Raw genomic sequence first — 19600 nt, 5'->3', positions numbered from 1 at the left:
TTTTATCTGTTTGGGTTCATATTATGTTATTTTCTTTTTCTTTAGTCTATTTATGTCTCTATGTGGTCAACTTCTGATCTCTTAGTGATTGATTCACTTTTTTAACATTTTATTTATTAATTTTTTCGTCCTTTCAGCTTATCTTGTCGCCATAGCCACAGCAGATCATGTGTCCGCATTTCGATTTGGCACCGTTTTTACGCAACCCTCCCCAATTTCTACCGGCACTGCACGGCTGGGGATGAGGATGGGCTTTTCGAGCTTCAGTTTCTGTCCCAAGGACACTTCGACATGTGGTCAGAAAAAGTGGGGCCCTATGGTAGGAGGGTGGCCAGTCTACCAACTGAGCCACTGGCGCCTTAACTCACTCAAAATGTCAAATAGTATATTGCTCTCATTCTGACGAGGTCACAGTGGCAGCTTCATCTCTTTCTTTATCTTAATATGATGCTCAAAAGTGAGTCTGTAGTTCCGTGTGACAGAATCCGTGTAGTTTGCAACACAAATGCGAAATTTGAGGAAAACAGCAATACATTTAAGTTTGGCTAATGTACATGGATAATGTCTGGTTGATGCCCAATCCAGTCAGTATCAGGCAATATATTGGTTGTTAGGTTTAGACCACTTGGGAACTGCCTACATATTGTTATTTTTTTAGACAAAAAATACCTTGGATTTTTTCGCGCTTTGACTTTTAGCTCCTGCTTGTTTGACCTAATGCAACCAAAAATCCCCGGCCAGATGACACTAAACCAAGGTACTCCTCTCTGCTCTCGACGTGGTGACATGCCACCACTCACCACTACTGTTTATGCAGTGGGCAGCCTAGCGTATGATGTTTTCTTTTTTTGCCACAGTCCTAAGGCTGACTAATCCTCTGAGAGGGAGACCCTGTCTAAACACATGCCTGTCCCTACAGAGGGGCCACGGTTCGGCCCCCAACTACACACACAGACACACACACTGGACCCCCTGGGAATATTTGGGGACGTGGTCCTGCCAGCCCCTCAGGGCTAACAGACTTTCTGGCACTGCTCAGGTATTTCAGAGTCATGGCGGGTTTTATTGTCGTGGGAAGGCAGCTTTGATGTCGGCAGGATGTTCCATGCACAATATTGTTCCTGTGGGAGAGTTAAACACATTGTTTGTCAAGTTTGTTCCTGGAAAAAAGAAGAAAAAAAAACATCCAAAGCCTTGGAAATGCAGATTTTTAGGTGGTGGTTCACCTATGTGTAGGAATTCTCTCTTCAAAAATCTTTCATGTTTCTTAACAGACCTTGCACCCGGGTGTTTTCCATTTCTTTTTCTTTCCATTCCTTGTCTGATGCTGGAGCAAATCCTCTTTTGGGAGGGAAAAGTAACGAGCACTGAGGTGGTGGCTCGGTGCTTTGAAGTTGTCATAATGTTGGCTTACAGCTCAAACACTGTGCTATAGATGCGGCCTTGTCCTCAGGATTAATGAGTGCTGACAAACGAGTTGGACGGATTAGGAACAAGACTTCCAAATGCCTCCGATTCTTTTTTTTTTCTTCTTTTGTTCTGATCTCCAGTGCGATTGAGAAGATGCTTTGTTTGTCTAATAACCAAGCCTCCCTGGCCACCCAACGTTGTCAGCAACCGTATTGAATCTCTGAAGATGTAGCAGATCGGAGGTGGTTGGCTTCAGGGTCAAAAACAGCTGCAAAAAAGACTGAATAGTGGACCTGAATCATATTAGGTTTACATCTTTTTTATTTGTAACTTATTATTGGGATAATGAGTGTCCATTTTTTAAAAGGGCTAAGATAAACTGACCTCTTTTGCAAAGTTTTCCAGCAGCTGCCAGACCCGTCCATCCATAATCTTAACTGCTTATCTTGTTCAGGGTTATGTGAGGTGGAGCCTGTCGCAGCTGTCAGGGGGTGAAAGGTGGGGTACACCCAAGTCTATCTTAGCAACGCAGAGAGACAGACAACCTTTCACACATACAGGGAATTTTGAGTCCCCAGTTAACCTAACATGCATGTACTTAAACTATGGGAGGAAACTGGAGAAACCCAGACGAACATGCAAACTCCACACAGAAATGCTGCAGCTGGCAGGTAGATTCAAACCAGGGGCCTTTTAGCAGTGAGGCACCAGTGCTAGCCACTCCACCATTGTGCTGCTAAGCATAAAGGCCCATTATAAGACAAATAAGCAACGGTTCGAATTGTTAATTAAATGTATCAGCGAAGCCCCAGAAATTGTACATAATATGTCCTCATTCAATTTATGAGAGAGCATGTAATAGTTCAGAAGCCTGGCGTCAAATACATTTTTTGTTTGTTATTAAACAAGGCATCAAAAAGTCACTTATTGTTATTAAAATAAAAGCTCCAATAAAAACCACTTTTAATAAAAAATGTAATTCATTAAGAAAACTAATTGCATCATTACACCCTTTATTCAAACAGCTTTTGACTGGTTGACCATGACCCACCGTATTGTTTAAGTAAATTTACAAATAGTTTGCAAATAGTTGTAATCAACTAGTTGTAATCATTTTTGAAACGTGAGATCCTGTGCGTAATCTTCATATGTAATCTTCCTGTGCCTGTGAAGGACTGTACAATAAAGGAATGAGTGTGTGTGGCCCCTTTGTTGAGCCGAGCGTATCCTCTGGGGACGCCCCTCGACTCTTCTCATTGTAACTGTAAATGTGTAAATGTGTCCCTGTGATCTGCGGCAGCTCTCTGTCTCTCTCTTATCTGGAACTCGTTTGCTGAGGTTTGAGCAGTGTTTGTGACTCAACCTGTGAGAACCAACACAGGAGTTGCTCCCCCCCCCTCCCCTCCTCTGTTTTACAGCCTGAAACACATTGTCTAGAAGAAGGGGGCGGACAATGTGTTTGAGGCTACAGAAAGATGAATGCCATGTTCCAGGCATAGTTTCTCATGGCCATGTTGCCGTGTTGTAAAAACACCAGGATGGGACCATCTTTCAGAGAAATGGGTAGTTAGTCTTGTCGGTAAAGGCTATTACCCATGTTTCGGATTTATGAGCACAGTAGTGCACAAATGTATGACCCTTGCTATTTGGAAGTGTTGTCTTACCCTTGTGAACTTTTCATTCAGCGCTGGGCTGAAAAAGATTGTATGTTGAAAATAGTGTTTGGAAATTCCCTGGTTAGTCTTTGTAATGCTAAATTGGAATAAGAATTATAAATAAAGTTCTTTTATCAGTATACCGATATGTCTTGCAGATAGGTTTTTATTACATCATAATACAGTTACATTAATTGTAAATGGTGAGCTGAGCTTATTTGAATCATATTTTTTTTTTCAAAGAACCTTGTGGAGGAAATGTTGTGTTTTTCTAAATTATACAAAGATAAAAACTGTTCACCTGTCTGTCTTTGGAAAATGTGGAATGTGCAGAAGTTGGTCCCCATATTCAATATGCGGATGCATCCTGCTCAAACCTCTTCAATCAATGGCTGCACAAAATGTTGCTGACAAGTCTGCTTTTCTCAGGTGCCGAGATGGATTCCTTGGAAACAGGTGCCAGTTTTCTGACCCGTGCACCTCTTTTCCATGCATAAATGGCGGCACGTGTCGTGCAGATTCCAGGGGCAACACAGTGGACTTCAAGTGCCGTTGCCCACCTGGATGGTCAGGTAACACGTGACCGTTTGACCTTACAACAGGTTTCTATCTTGGTAACTGCTTGTATAAGACACATGTGAAGGTTAATAACATGTAAAGTTTTTCTTGCTAACAAAGATGCTAAAAAAAACCATAAGTTTAGTGTCTTTTAAATTCGGTCTGTCTACTAGAAAGAACTGACAAACACTTTTTGTGATCAGGTTCTCATGTCAGGTCCTTATTTTATTTCTATATAAATCAGGAGAAATGTGTGAACCTTGTTGTATTTACTCTGTGCCCGCAGGAAAAGAGTGCCACCAGCCCAACCCCTGCGCCTCAAACCCATGTGCCAATGGTGGCCAGTGCTCTACCATTGACTTCCAGTACATTTGTACCTGCACACCATTCTTCTCTGGGCAGACCTGCAACCAGGATGTCAATGAGTGCTACGCGAACCCGTCACCCTGCAAAAATGGCGGGATGTGCATCAATGAGGTCGGGGGGTATCAATGCCAGTGTCCGCAGGAGTACACTGGCAAGCACTGCGAGAGCCGCTACTTGCCCTGTAACCCGTCGCCCTGCCTCAATGGAGGCACCTGCATCCAGAAGGGAGAAACCAGCTATGAGTGCTCCTGTGTGCCAGGTAGGGACATGAAACTTAAGACGCAGTTAGGGAGCTATTTTAGAGTAGATTTAAGTATTTATTGTCTTAAGGCCTCGTCACACCAGCATTTAAAGCCATGTGTTCTTTTTTTTAGAACCAGCTTCATTTTGAAGATAAAGGCCATTTTGGAAAAAAAAGCCTGAAATGGAAATTATGGCGAAGTTAGTTATTCATTTCTAAGTACATCAAAGTTGGCCAAGTGGAATTTAAATGTCAGTGCCTTTTGGCTAAGTGGTGGTTAAGAGATGATGTCATTTAAGGCAGGGCTGTTCCTGCTTATGCTGGGCCCTGTCTGTACACATGTGTATTTCTGCTTTGTGTGTGTTGTGTGTGAACAAGCAAAGCAGGAAAGCATTGGGCCTTATCATTAGGAAATGGTCGTAGGACAGCATCCTTTTCACATAGTGACTGAAGCAAAGCTTGCCGGGAGAATAGACCTGCACAAACCTCCCCACCTCTACACATACTGTTTTTATTTGTGTCAATGCAGACTTTTCTTCTGCTTGTTCCCCAAAAAGACATATTTGAAACAGTTTTATTGAACAGTGTTTTATAAAGTCATTTAGATCTCTGCATGCAAATAAGAATACATATGTATGCATGTGCGTATGTGTGCTTTGGCCTGCAAAATACACATTACCTGACAATGGTGTTAGAAAAATATCAAGAAAAGTTGAAAAGCATCAGTACATGATCGCAAGTGCACATGTAAGAAATGAAGAAAACTGCATTTACTATGTTTATTTACAAGAAATCTCCAGAGGGTTTGTTTCATACAGCACTTGTAAAGGTGATGATCGCAACTGTAAATGTTTCTCAGTACATACATTTCTTTAAATGCATAATCATATTTGCTGAGTGAAAATGCCATGAGATCATTTTCACAACATACTTTTACAAATTGACTTTTAACAACTTTAGCTTCTTTTCTGCAGACCACACTTTAATGATTTACAGTCTGTTCCCCACAAGAAAGCTGAAAACTAAACAACAAAAAAGTGGCTTTTGGAATGCACCTAACCACGGCGAACCAAAATTAACATTTTATGATTAAAAAAAGAACACATTTCTTCTGTGGGTGTGAAGAAGCGGTGAAAAATATTTACATGAAGGCACAGTTGTTTAAAGCAACAAGCATCGATTCACGTGTTGTTTTGCAGAAATATCTCAGCACTTAAAGCTTTTGTCACATTTTAGTGAAGGGTGGAAACAGTCCTGTGTCAAATCATTCAGGTTTTTATTAAATTGACCTAAAAGACTCCTGGCAGTGGCAGGGATGACTTGAACTGGTTTTGACTTTCACTTTATATTACCCACTGTGCCACTTGTACAGTCCAGTGGTTTGCTCTTGTGTAACTGTATAGCAGAGTGGATGTTATTACATGGTGAGGTTGCCACAGCTGCTTTCTTTCTTGGGAGGAACAAGACAGTTGACCACATTTAACTGTAGAGAAGTTTCACTACCTTTGTTTTAGATGGAAGTTTTCAAACCAGGAGAAATTTGAAACCTCCACTAGTCGAAATGACACAATGAAAGCGAAGCAAACACACAGTGTTACACATTTAATTATGTCTGTGTTACCTCAGTTACTTACATTTCTATATTTGTTTCAGGTTTTACTGGACAAAACTGCAACCACAACATTGACGACTGTCCAGGTCATGAATGCCAGAATGGTGGAACCTGTGTAGATGGTGTAAACACGTACAACTGCCAGTGTAGAGCAGAGTTTACAGGTTTGTGTAGCAATGTTCAACTATTTGTTTCAAAGCCCTCTCTCAGTTTAGACACTAAACTTGTTTTCACTTTAATCAGAAGTAATGAAAAGAGTTTCTCTCCCCCTCCCCCCCCACAGGTCAACTCTGCACAGAGGATGTTGATGAGTGCCAGCTGATGCCCAATGCCTGCCAAAACGGGGGCACGTGCCACAACACCTTCGGCAGCTACCAATGTGTGTGTGTGAACGGCTGGACTGGGGACGACTGCAGTGAGAACATTGACGACTGTGCCAGTGCCGCGTGCCACCAAGGGTCCACTTGTCATGACCGTGTAGCTTCTTTTTACTGCGAATGCCCCCATGGCCGCACAGGTATTTCAAGGTTTATTTTGAATTTATTCAGCTCTTAATAGGAGACGGGAAGTTGTTTAATATGAAAATGTAAAGTCAGGTTGCAGCTTGAAGCCACATTGAGTGTTAAGGGTTATTCAGTTAAATGTTTAACTGCTATTTGAAGAAGCAAATGCAATGATTTCCAGTAATAATCAACATCATGTTTCTTCCTCAAATAGTGCGAATAAATAACAGTTTGGTACATATGGTACCTCGCTTTTGGAGTCCTGGTTCTCTTAATTCTTTGGTATGGTAAGATGAAAAATACTGTAATTGTTTTTTTATTAAGAACTTTGGCAAACATCAAACCTTTATATATTTTTCAAAATCAAAAGATATAATGGCCATGATGCTAACTAGTAGCCAGGGGCTGCGCTAAGTGTGGCCCGGTTCCTCACTTAATATGTTTTTGTGGTGAAAAAAGCACAAACAGGCCTGCTCTTAGCTACTGGGAGAATGCATTCAGTACACATCTGCACAGAACCAAAAGTCCTATACTGAAAAAGGTCTGAATATGTGCACTATTTTGCCCTTACCAAACAGTATTGGGCGTAAATAAATGTGTTTATTAATGTGCTGTATTTGTCAACTCTTTTTTATGAATTCATATTTCATATTTTTACATCTGTGATTTATTATATTGTCATGAAATATATTAATAGATTACTTACAAGCCTTTAAATTGGCCCACTGTTGAAATTGACAAATTCTGTTGTATCTGTTTATAACTATAGTTATACTTTTCTTGGGCTTAATGAGTTAAAGATGAGACAGTTAAAAAGTTAAAATAATGGTAAAGTTTTTTTGGGTAGACGTTGTTGGGGCATGGGGTAATGTTACAAGTCCATTATAGTAAAGTCCACCTTATGTACTCTGCTCCAGGTCTCCTGTGCCAGCTGGACGATGCCTGCATGAGCAACCCGTGTCAGAAGGGCTCCAACTGTGACACCAATCCTGTCAGCGGGGGTCATTACTGTACCTGCCCCATGGGATACATTGGTGCTTCCTGTGATCAGGATGTGGACGAGTGCTCACTGGGTAAAGACTCACCCTACCTGACCTAGCAACTCTCTGACTGTCAGCAACAGGCCTTAAGAGTCTACTGATTGAAGACACATGTCAGTTGTAATGAGTCCAGTAAAGTGTAGACACTGTCTTCCACTGTCAAGACTCACTACATATGCACTGGTAACTCTTTTGTACAAGCCAAAATGCAAGCTCATTCTTTCCTGTCATTATGGGTATTTCAGTGCCCATAATTGTGCCCATAACCACAGAAAATAACACGCTCAGGGGTATTATTGCTGTAATGACACAAAGTTGAGGCTTGGTTTTGGCTTCATCAAACAACACTAAACAACCCAAATCATCCCATTGTCATGTCTTTAGAGTCAAATTGCTCCTTGTTTGGTCATACGCACAAGACCTAACAGGCCACACAAACTAACGTATTCATCTGCTTAAACAGGTTCCAACCCATGTGAGCACGCAGGGAAGTGTATAAACACCAAGGGCTCGTTCCAGTGTAAGTGCCAGCGGGGTTACGTGGGGCCACGCTGTGAGCTGGACATCAACGAGTGCATGTCGAACCCGTGTAAGAATGAGGCCACCTGTCTGGACCAGATAGGAAACTTCCACTGTATCTGCATGCCAGGTGAGAGGACGGCTTTTGAGTTAAAGTGTCAGAGTTTGACTAGAATGTATTGTTGTTCGATATCTACAATAAAAAGTATTGTATATTTCACGTATTGTAAAGCCTTTTAAGTCAACAGTGTATGAATAAATGTGAGTATAATAAGATAAGATTACATTTTTTAGTTTAGTTCTTATTTGTTTACAAAACCAACAATGAATCTTCTCTACTCATGTTGTTCTCTGTTAGTCTCCAGCATGGAGTAGCTTGTTTGTTTGTCCTATATTCTTCTGTTGCCAAATGCCCAGTTTGTGCTTGATACAACAGGCAATTTAATTATATCACCTTAAACTTTGCCATTTTCACAGTGACTAATCAGGAGAGTACAGTTCTATTCCTGTAGACACAGTGTGGTTAAAGTCATTTACAACAGTGTGAAAATGCCTCTCACTCACTCTCTCTTACCAATCCATCTCCCTCCTGGTCCTCCCTTGCTAATTGGCTAGGCTACCACGGGGTGTTGTGCGAGATCGATATGGACGAGTGCGCAAGCAGCCCCTGCCTGAACAACGGCAAGTGTATCGACAAGATCAACTCCTTCATCTGCCAGTGCCCCACAGGTGAGGCTGCCGTGCTGCTGCAGAAGAGAGGAGGATGATGAAGGGAGGGGGGAGGAGGCATGGGGCCAGGGGACATGAAGGTCGATCTCTCGCTCTCTCTCTACCTTTTTTTTTTTTAAATTCTCCTTTCTGCTCAAACACACACACAAACACCTCTGTGGACGGTCACTAATCCCAGCCCTGAGGCAGGCTTCAGTAGGCCCGGGTAGCCCAGAATGAACGCAGCAGTCGGGGAGGAGAGGGAAAAAAATCTATAGGGAAAGACTCGATGAAGTTTGAACTTTTTAAACAAGTTTCTTTCTTTAAGTAAGTCTGATGACCGAGCAAAAACCTGCGTCCAAACAAGACATTTGGCTGGAAACAAGTGAGAGCTACTGTAATTATAGCAGCCAGAGATATTACGATGTTTCATAAAATGATATTTGTTTGTGTTGTGGTGGTGAATTAGGTCATAATTTGGTCTGTTTTCAGGACAGTGAGTTGTTTTGCTGCAGTTTTTTATTTTTATTATTTTTTTCAGAAATGCCTCTGGAGTTGCGCTATTTAGACAAGAGGTATTGATGTTTTGTTCAGGGGTGAAGGAATGCAAGTATTGAATCTGAGATTGAGAAAAACAAAAAAAAAGAGGGAGTAAGCTTCTTCAAACTCCACAAATGTGTTTTTTGTTTTGGATTCTTTCAGCAGGATCATTGAGGTGGAAGTGATTTTTTTTTTTTTTTTTTTTTTTCTTTTCATTTTCTTTTCTGGGAGGAAAATAGTGAAGCTCCCGAGTCGGGTGGATCAAAGGCGGCCTGGGTGGAGAAAGAGACAGGATTCCTCCTGTTGAGAAAAAAGAAAAGAGGGAACAGATGGAAGGAATGAGAGAACGAAAGAAACATCCCAATAAGGAAGCTTTAGAATTAACAGAGAGCGGCACAAGAGCTTAACGCCTCAGAAAACTCTGTGTGTGACAGTGAGAGTGGGTTATGTGAGGAAGCAGCACAAAGTGGCATTGGTGAAAGTGTTTTTTTTGTGTTTTTTGTCTTTTTTGGGGGGGGGGCTTTGAGGCGCACAGACCGTTATCCTGAAACAGGATGGGAGGGGTAACAAAAGGGAGGGGTTTTAACCGCACTGGTTGAGATGTAAATTTGTCCTGTTGCAAGCCAGGCCTGAGGCGAGGGTCCCCTCTTTTCATTTCTGTACATAGAATAGCCATGGAAACCCCACTGGGAGCCATTGAAATGTCTGATTCCAGCAGTCTGGGGATAAATCCCTCTTTAGCTGCTGAGTTCCATCGTGTGTGTGTGTGTGTGTGTGTGTGTGTGTGTGTGTGTGTGTGTGTGTGTGTGTGTGTGTGTGTGTGTGTGTGTGCGTCCCAGTACATGCTTACATTTTTGCTTTTGAGTGTGTATGCATATGTGTGCATGTGGGTAAGAAATTCTTACACAGAGATTTGCTGTAGCCCTTTTATTTATTTCAGTCAGGAGTGCATTTTGGGGAGCTGCAGCTAAACCGAGAAGAAACCCTTCATCCTGGCAAACAACCTCTCAGTTCGTACCGCTGAGGGTTTTTTTCCTCCACTGGCAGCATTGCTAAGAGAAGAGCCTGGTGTTTTTCCCCGCTCAGGCTGCAAACAGCTGATCCTCCACTTTTAGTTCCTTCTTCATGAAGCAGACTGATTCTTTTTTAGGGCAATGCTGGCTAGGCAGTGCCACAATATGATGCTGTCTGAGGCTGCATACTCCCGCAAACCATCAAGCTTATAACCTTTCTAAGTATGAGCCACGATGTATATGTTTAGGTACATTTGTGTAAGTATGAATACATGTGTATGGGTGTCTGCACTGTGTCTTCATGTGTATGTGTGTGCCTCAGTCAGAAATCAGTGAGTGGTTCTTCCTAAACCCCCTGAGAGAAATCAGCTCGCCGTCAGCCACACAAATACTTCCTCACCGGATTAGCCGCAGCTGAGTCTCTCTTTTTAGCTAAAACCACCTGTGTGGTTCCTGCTCTATTGAGGTGGGACGGGGAGTTAAGACTTTATCACTTCATCAGACAACATCCTACTAGTCTTTGGATTGTATGGTCATGTGACAGAGGAGACTAGAATAAAATATCTGCGACGAGAAAAACTCCAGGAAAAAAGGAGAGAGCCCGCTGGTTGCTTTTGAATGACAAGGAGTTTGAATAGTGGAGGTTCAAAGGTCAAGGTGGCTCTTTTTAGAGGCGGGCAGGGAGTGGATGGGGCGTTGGAGACTGGGTGAAAGCACGATGGTAGAATGCACTTTGTGATGGAAAAGTTTTAGGGGAACAAAGGAGGCAACAGGCTTGGTTTGGCGTTGCGTTGAGCAGACAGGCCCTCCTTTGTTTCTCACCCCTTGGTCAGGAGGCCTCCCCCACTCTCCCTTCTCTTTTTGGAGCCTGAAAAGAAGTGAAAGGGAAAATAGAGAGCTTATAGTATTGCATAGTTGTTAATTAACATGCAGATTTCTGATTCGCTGAGAGCTCTTATTGCATGAACTTGTAAGGATTATAAGTGAGACTGGTTTAAAATGGTGAGAACACAGTAGCCATGTCTGTATACACACACACACACACACACACACACACACACATCACCTCCTTTGCACACACATGAACACAATAACACTCTCTCGTTGTTTTTGCAGGCTTTACTGGGGGCCTTTGCCAAATAGACATCGATGAATGTGCCAGCACCCCGTGCAAAAACGGCGCCAAGTGCACAGACGGGGCCAACAAATACACCTGCGAGTGCACTGAAGGTATACAAGTTCAAACAAAAACTAAAAACGTTTGATAAAAGCAGATATTATAGATTAAGATCTTTTAGCGATTATTTTTACAGGGCAAAAGAGTGTAAAGAGAGGCCAAAGCTAACACAAGCAAACACATCAATTCACAACAAAATCACATTTTTGCCAGGGTACACTGGGAGGCACTGTGAGACAGACATCAATGAGTGTTATTCAGACCCCTGCCATTACGGTACCTGCATCGATGGCCTGGCCTCCTTCAGCTGCCAGTGCAACCCTGGATACACCGGCCGGCTGTGTGAGACCAACATTAACGAGTGTCTGAGCCAGCCGTGCAGGAATGGAGGCACCTGCCAGGACAGAGAGAACACCTATATCTGCAGCTGCCCTAAGGGCACCGCAGGTAGGGGCTACATATACAAAGAGTGGCTGCACTGTTAGCGTAACCTTTTTGTTCTTAAATTTAAGGTTACTGAAAGCACGTTTCTTCCAGGAATTAACTGTGAAAACAACATTGACGACTGCCAGAAGAACATCTGTAACCATGGGACCTGCATCGATAAGATCGATGGCTACGATTGTTCCTGTGAACCTGGCTACACCGGTAAATAACTTGTGCACTGGCCGTTATGTTGTCATATTATTGCTTAATTAATAGTAATAATAAGTGTAGAAATGTGTGTATATATGCAAAAGATGTGTTTCTGTCCACAATTGGACTCAATCAATCTTTAAGCCGTGGAAAAGCTCTGTGCAACAGTAGAGTTAATTTAGGGCAGGTTAAACTCTGCTTCTGTCTCAGGTGACCAGTAGACAAGGTGAGTGTTTGAGGTTGCAGCTTTTTGGGATCAAAGATAAGGATGGAGAAGTGTGGTTGTGATGGGGAGGGTAACAGATGGTGAGCGAGTGTGCACGCTCCTTTGAGACTCGACCGGTGTCACTTTCCAGCTCCACCCTCTCCAAAACCTGCTGCTGTTAGGACACGCAAAGTTGCCCTCCCACAGAACGAGAGGACACACACGCACACTGTGTCACATACAGTCACGGGGGACGTGAGCAGGAGAAAAGATTCCCTGAAAGATTCCTGAAAGTTGAGCTTTTAAAAGCTTGGAAGCCAGTCTCTGCTTTAAAGCTGAATGGCCTGCCTTTATGCTATGCGTGGCATCGGACTGAATAGCGTCAGCGCTTCAAGCGGCCGACAAAGGAGGACTTAATACCCCTGATGTTTCTGAAAATTGATACAGTCACTGTACTGAGATGCAGGATCCATTTTGTGGCAGCATTGTGTGCAATTCTGTGTTTACATTGTGTATGTTTAAATAATACGAAATCTTCCTCTAGACAGGCAGAAATGACTGTAGTCATGTAAAAGCCAAATGACTTCTATGTATATACAGAAATTAATACATTATGTGACTAGAATACGTACGGTAAGATTGAGCCAGAAAGTACACAAACCATCCTCCCCTTCCTTATAGGCATCGCGTGTAACGTCAACATCGACGAATGTGCCGTCAACCCTTGCCACAATGGTGGCACCTGTATCGACGGCATCAACAGCTTCACCTGCCTATGTCCAGATGGTTACAATGACGCCACCTGCTTCTCCCAAGTCAACGAGTGCCTCAGCAATCCATGCATCCACGGTCACTGCGAAGACAAGATCAATGGGTGAGACTGTCCACAAACCGGAGACCGTAGGACATATGATATTGTGAATGACATTAAATTAGTGAACCTTCAAGGTGACAGTAGGTGGCAATCTTTGGCTAAATTCAAAGTTTTTTTGTCTGTATGTTCACTGTGGGTCATGCACTATTTTGTTTTTTGTTTTTTTTGCATTGGGGTAGAGAAGAGAAGATTAAAGGTGGTTTCTCTATTTTAAAAATGCTTTGTCAATACATTTTCTTACCAACATTGCCCCAAAATGCTCCAAATCTCCAGTGATCTGAAGTAGACAAGAGTCAACTGCATATTTTTAACAGTTTCTCGGCCAGTTATGAAGAATGACCCTTGTGAAGTGGCGTGTCTGGCTTATTATTGTAATTTCTTTTCATACAGCACAGACAAATATTCTAATCCAGTTTGCAGACTGACAGAAAAAAGTAGAAGAAATTGATTTTTGGCTTTAGTGTCTTTAACATCACCAAGCAATTCATGTCTGAGATTTTCCATTGTTGTCTCTCCTTCAGCTACAGTTGCTCGTGTGACGCTGGCTGGAGCGGTAAAAACTGTGACATTAACAACAATGAGTGTGAATCCAATCCGTGTATGAATGGAGGCACCTGCAAGGATATGACCAGCGGATATGTTTGCACCTGTCGCATGGGCTTCACTGGTCAGTATTTGAGTCAGTGTTTTGACCTGCATTTTTCATTGATCCCAAAGTGTGTGTGCGCGCGTGTGTGTGTGTGTAATAGATTGTTTTACTTTATTCACAGGACCAAACTGCCAAACAAACATAAATGAATGTGCCTCCAACCCGTGCCTCAACCAGGGGACATGCATCGATGATGTCGCAGGCTACAAGTGCAACTGTATCCTGCCCTACACGGGTATGAAAATATCTGATATGTTTATGTGTTGGCCTCGCGGTCAGACTTTTTCCTAACTCTGGTGATATTTTCCACACCCTCTGCACTTTACATTACTGGGCAAAGAGGAAAAACATGCAGTGGATGAAATAACTGTTGAGTAAAGTTCAGCAGCAAGACTTCCTCAGGACACAAAGAACCTCTGACTCACTCTGCACCTCTGTGATACACAAGCATCCCAGATAAGAGAGTTGGAAAATATTTCATCTCAGCTTACTTATTATTTGACAAAAGAGATAATGACAGAAATCCTGAGGGCAAACTTTCTTGTATTTGTCAAATCGTCTTTTAGGCAAAATCAGCAGGACTTTGAGTAATAAAAAACTTTTGCTTGTGCCAGGGTGGGAACGGGGTGCTTGACACACTTCCTGCTTGCCTGCTTCCTGTCTCACAGAACAGCAAATGGGTTCACAATGGCCGGAAACTGGAGCTGGCTTCCTGTATGTGCTGTGTGTTGTGGAAACTGATAGGGAAATGTCTCTGCAGGCCTCTAATACTGACAGACCCTGGTTAAAATCTTCTGATAGCACTGATTGAAAGATGATTTGGTGTCCATTTGGGTTGGGTTATCTCTTAAGTTCATGACCCCTACGTGATCTCACGCAGTGCAAGTTATCATCAAACGCAGATTGAAAATGTTTGTATGAATAGTGTGCTTTAGTAGAAGTCTTGTTGTGTTTGTGTCTTACAGGAGAGAACTGTGAAACATTGATGGCCCCCTGCAGCTCCAAACCCTGCAAACACGAAGGACTGTGCAGGGAGTCGGAGGACTATCAGAGCTTCTCCTGCGTTTGTCCTGAGGGATGGCAAGGTAATTGTTAAAGTCTGTGTGTCCCGCAGAATCTATTTCAGATTGTGTTTCCATTTGTAAAAATATGTTTTAGAAAGGAAAATATTTAAAATTCAGTTTCCATGTTTCACACAACACCTCCTTCAGTTGTTTTTTGGTTTGTTTATCTCTTCAGTCAGTGGCCTAAATTGTTTCGGTTCATGATTCACTTTATTCATCTACCAACATGATATGCCTTCAACCAGTTCACTTCTTGAATTATGCTGCTTTGCACTTCTCTCATCTATATCTATGTAGTTTAGACAGAGGATGTTAAAAATATCCATAATCAGTTCAAATTATGCACCTGATTTCTGCCTTCCTTTGAATAGAATACAAAAAATACTTTCTCTTCTGCTTTCCCCCTGCCTTAGGCCAAACCTGTGAAGTGGACATCAAAGAGTGTGTGAAGAATCCATGTCACAATGGAGCAACCTGCCAGAACACTATGGGCAGTTACCAGTGCAGCTGCAAACTGGGCTTCACTGGACGCAACTGTGAAACCAACATTGACGACTGCAATCCCAGTGAGTTTTCCAATTGTTCTTCCTCTGTTCGGTTACTGATGGTGTTTGATAGCAAAAACAAGAACCCGTGAAAGCTTGAACAAACACATTTCCTAATGCTGTCTCTTTAGATCCCTGCAGTAATGGAGGCACCTGCAAAGATGAGGTGAATGGCTTCCTGTGCACTTGTGTGCCTGGCTTTAGGGGAACAAAATGTGAGGAGGACATCAACGAATGTGAGAGCAACCCATGTAGGAACGGAGCCAACTGCACAAACTGCGTTAACAGCTACACCTGTACCTGCCCACCTGGTTTTAGTGGAATCCACTGTGAAAATAACACACCTGACTGCACTGAGAGGTACGGAGCTCATGAGTCAATCACAGCATCACAAAATACAAAGAGCTCAGGTTGTCAAGTTTAGATCCATCAGTTAGTATTTGAAGAGGTAAGACAGGTGAACACTGGTTGTTGTGTTTATTTGCACATATTGGTGAGCAAGGTCGTCTATTCAGATCAACAGGTTTACTTTCATCCACTTGTTAATGTAGAGCACATTTTCTCGTCCATTACTGCCTCTTCTAGTGGGGTTGATGCACAACAGCTGGCCTTAACATCTTTTAAAGTGCAGCTCCGCAATAAGCAAGACGAGTTGAGTAGTCTATGCATGAAATTGGTGTGTGGTGGTTTAGTTGGTTGCTTAAATGGCATAAATAGATTCCCACATTATTCTTTGGAGATTCCATAAGGGAAAACATGTAAGTTTGTATACAGTGGGGTACTGCTGAAAAAAAAGTATTTGTTGTTGGTTAACTTTCTGTTAATAAATCAGATGTGAATTTGACGGCATTGTGAACAGTGACAGTTTTATTTGCTCACCTCCACTCTTCTTCCTCAAAATGTATTTTAGAATCTTTTTTTTTTCTGTAGCTCTTGCTTCAATGGCGGCACCTGCATGGACGGGATAAACACTTTCATGTGTTTATGCCCACCTGGCTTCACAGGGATCTATTGCCAGCATGACATTAATGAGTGCGATTCCAAACCCTGCCTCAATGGTGGCACCTGCCAGGACAGCTACGGCACCCACAAGTGTGCATGCACACATGGTTACACTGGCCTCAATTGTCAGGTAGTACAGTTACAATCTGCTTAACCTTAAATTATGACTAAATGACTAAATGTAAATTACAATGAATATTTAAAACATTTTTAAGGTTGAACCAAAACTTTCATAAACCTCTTGACCTGCAAATCACCAAATCCAAAATTACAGATGACGGTTCAGTTTGGTACAGTATTCAGCATCGGTAGTTGTTACATCTAATATGTTTGTACAACTTTCAGAACTTGATTCGTTGGTGTGACTCATCTCCATGTAAGAACGGGGGTACCTGCTGGCAGAGGGGCACCACCTACAGCTGTGAGTGTGGGACTGGCTGGACAGGCCTGTATTGTGACGTCCCAAGTGTTTCTTGTGAGGTGGCAGCTAGGCAGAGAGGTAAGATATATATATATAGTACATTTTACAATTTGGAGTGTTTCTTTATGCTTCCGAAATGTGACTGTTTCACACACTGTATTGAATTATTGTGTTGTTTAAACTGAATGCAAATCTCCCCTGACATGGACACGACACTCTGTCTCATCCTCTGCCCAGGAGTCGATGTTGCCCATCTGTGTCGTAACTCGGGTCAGTGTCTGAATGCAGGAAATGTTCACTACTGCCACTGCCAGGTCGGATATACTGGAAGCTACTGTGAGGAGCAGGTGGACGAATGCACCCCGAACCCCTGTCAAAACGGAGCCACCTGTACCGACTTTTTAGGCGGATACACCTGCAAGGTAACAAACATAAAGAAACCTTACACACAGTAGTTGGAATTAAAAAAACAAAGATGTGGATGTTATGTTATTTGAAGGTATGCTCAGTGGTATTGCTATTTTACCAACTTTGACAACTTTTATAGATTTTGTTCTATATTGACCTTTATTCAGGCAAAAATCATCCCAATCATGCAGATACTTGTTTTCTATTCGATTTGAATTGCTAGTCGAGTCTTGAATATTCCGAATTTGGTAAAACGCCTGGATGTAGAGCAGGCATCCTTTGCACTGAAGTGCTACGCAGTCCTAATGAAGAGGCCTGTTTATAAATAGAAAACAAACAACTTGGTTATGTTAATCTCCTGTGGAATAAAGGATCTCCTGGCCTTGGCAGGATGGAGGCCAGAAAACAGCCAGGTAAACAAAAACCATCTTTGTTTTATGTCAGGCATTGATTAAACCTTCCCTTCTCTTCTTCTTCTATGCTCTTCTTCTTTTTTTTTTTTTTTGTGGCTTCTTCTCTCTCTTGCTCCTTCTCTCTCTCAGTGCATGCCAGGCTACGTGGGGACTAACTGCTCTGACGAGATCAATGAATGCTTCTCCCAGCCGTGCCAGAACGGGGGCACCTGCATTGACCTGATCAATACCTACAAATGCTCCTGTCCCCGGGGAACCCAAGGTCAGCAGACCTCACGCACACACCTCCACACCACTCAGCCTCTATATTATCTCCTGCTAGTGACCACCCCTTCATTAATTAGGGCTTAACAGCACCCAGGGCATGTCTGAAAACTCCTCCTTCCATCTTGGCTCCATCTCTTCCTGTGCTTGTCAAATACACCATTGATTTTCCTGGTAGACATGAAGGGAGCATATGTTGTAGATCAGTTTTCCAAAAAAGCCATCATGTTGCTGGATACATTTTAACCAAGACACACAAAAACTCTTAAGAGGCTTCGGCAAAAAATGTTAGGACACAAAAGATTTCTTGGTAATGTGTTTTATATCAATTTAAATAAGTTAGGTGGCATTATTTTACAAACCTGATTTGTCACCTTTTTTATTTTATTATAGATTTATTAAAACCTAATATTTACTCATTTTTTATTTGGAAAAAAAATTTGCTTTTATTTTGGAAAGTTTAAAATTCACACATGGACTTGTGGCTTGCAGAGTAAAGTGTGTTTAATGTCTGTGCACTGTGTGTTTGAATACAGCTCATGGAAATTAGCCCTTACCATTTTACACTGCCTGCAGTTATACAAGAGGCAGAGATATGACCTTTTCCATTGACTTTACACTTGCACCATAATTCCATGCAGCCATGACAGTACTGACAGATTAGAGCATGAGGGTGTTTTTCCCTACACTGTTGTTTTTTTGTAGCTATTGATCTTATCAGAGCGCTGCTTGAATGTCACCTTGGGACTTTGTGGGAAGTTACTTAGTGAAGCAGATGTAGACAAAGCATGTAGAGATAAAACCACAGTTGGTTTCTTAACAACACCACAAATGCCCTGTAATGAAACAGACATCATAGATTAAATGTTGTGTAAAACATTCTTCCTAATTTTGGATTAACTAAATTCCTGTTACTCTCCCCGTCCTGTTTCATCAGGTGTGCACTGTGAGATTAATATCAATGACTGCAACCCCTTCACTGACCCAGTCACCAAAGAGCCAAAGTGTTTCAACAAAGGGAAGTGTGTGGATCGAGTCGGAGGCTACCACTGCATCTGCCCTGCAGGATATGTAGGGGAGCGCTGCGAGGGAGACGTCAACGAGTGTCTGTCCAACCCCTGCGACCCTGTAGGCACACACAGCTGCATCCAACTCACCGACAACTACCGCTGCGAGTGTCGCACCGGATACACAGGTGAACAGCTTGGGAGCAACATGAAAATGTGAAAAATGCAGCAGCAGATGATCTCACAATTTATTTGCCACACGCTGTTGAGAGATGTGTATCTATTGGTAAAAACTTCCTGTCTTCTTAGAAAACTTGAGCCTGGTCAGGGAACAATGATTGTGAAAGTAAACTCTTTGTGAATTATAATCATATTGTAAAACCGTGAAAATTATATTGAAACCGTAAATATGTGTATGTGTGTGTGTGTAACCCCCACTATAGGTCAACGCTGTGACACAGTGTTTGATGGCTGTAAAGGGAAACCTTGTCGAAACGGAGGAACTTGTGCTGTTGCCAGTAACACACCACACGGCTTTATCTGCAAATGTCCTGCTGTGAGTACATGCACACATCTATCCAAATCTCTCTCACATTGTAATAAATCGCATTAGTTGCCAAGAGGGTTATCCAGACCTAAACTGTAACTGCTACATCTTGGCCCCTAACCTTTAACCTGTAATTTTCTGAAAATAAAAGCTTATCCTTGCAAACACAGAAACGTATACACACACTTTATACGAAATACGAAAACAGAAAGATGCAGCCGTT

The 19600-nt window shown here is 42.3% G+C and overlaps 1 protein-coding gene across 3 annotated transcripts in view; it reads left to right on the top strand.

The window, feature by feature from the left end:
• The window catches only part of LOC137135952 (neurogenic locus notch homolog protein 1-like), a 38236-nt gene that overhangs the window by 10084 nt on the left and 8552 nt on the right, over positions 1 to 19600 (top strand). For all 3 annotated transcript variants that reach the window (XM_067520824.1, XM_067520823.1, XM_067520822.1), the window contains exons 3-24: positions 3495 to 3637; positions 3910 to 4248; positions 5884 to 6006; positions 6126 to 6359; positions 7263 to 7418; positions 7849 to 8034; positions 8520 to 8633; positions 11282 to 11395; positions 11556 to 11789; positions 11880 to 11990; positions 12865 to 13057; positions 13579 to 13724; positions 13828 to 13941; positions 14672 to 14791; positions 15184 to 15336; positions 15447 to 15675; positions 16246 to 16447; positions 16663 to 16816; positions 16976 to 17160; positions 17689 to 17821; positions 18761 to 19018; positions 19274 to 19386. In XM_067520824.1, coding sequence (XP_067376925.1) covers positions 3495 to 3637; positions 3910 to 4248; positions 5884 to 6006; positions 6126 to 6359; positions 7263 to 7418; positions 7849 to 8034; positions 8520 to 8633; positions 11282 to 11395; positions 11556 to 11789; positions 11880 to 11990; positions 12865 to 13057; positions 13579 to 13724; positions 13828 to 13941; positions 14672 to 14791; positions 15184 to 15336; positions 15447 to 15675; positions 16246 to 16447; positions 16663 to 16816; positions 16976 to 17160; positions 17689 to 17821; positions 18761 to 19018; positions 19274 to 19386 — 3754 coding nt within the window. The remainder of the gene's footprint in view (positions 1 to 3494; positions 3638 to 3909; positions 4249 to 5883; positions 6007 to 6125; positions 6360 to 7262; positions 7419 to 7848; positions 8035 to 8519; positions 8634 to 11281; positions 11396 to 11555; positions 11790 to 11879; positions 11991 to 12864; positions 13058 to 13578; positions 13725 to 13827; positions 13942 to 14671; positions 14792 to 15183; positions 15337 to 15446; positions 15676 to 16245; positions 16448 to 16662; positions 16817 to 16975; positions 17161 to 17688; positions 17822 to 18760; positions 19019 to 19273; positions 19387 to 19600) is intronic.

This window comes from Channa argus, chromosome 11 (genome assembly GCF_033026475.1).
Source record: "Channa argus isolate prfri chromosome 11, Channa argus male v1.0, whole genome shotgun sequence".
Taxonomy (NCBI): Eukaryota; Metazoa; Chordata; class Actinopteri; order Anabantiformes; family Channidae; genus Channa; species Channa argus.
Note: the sequence above shows the minus strand (reverse complement) of the source record. Positions and strands in the feature narration are given on the sequence as shown.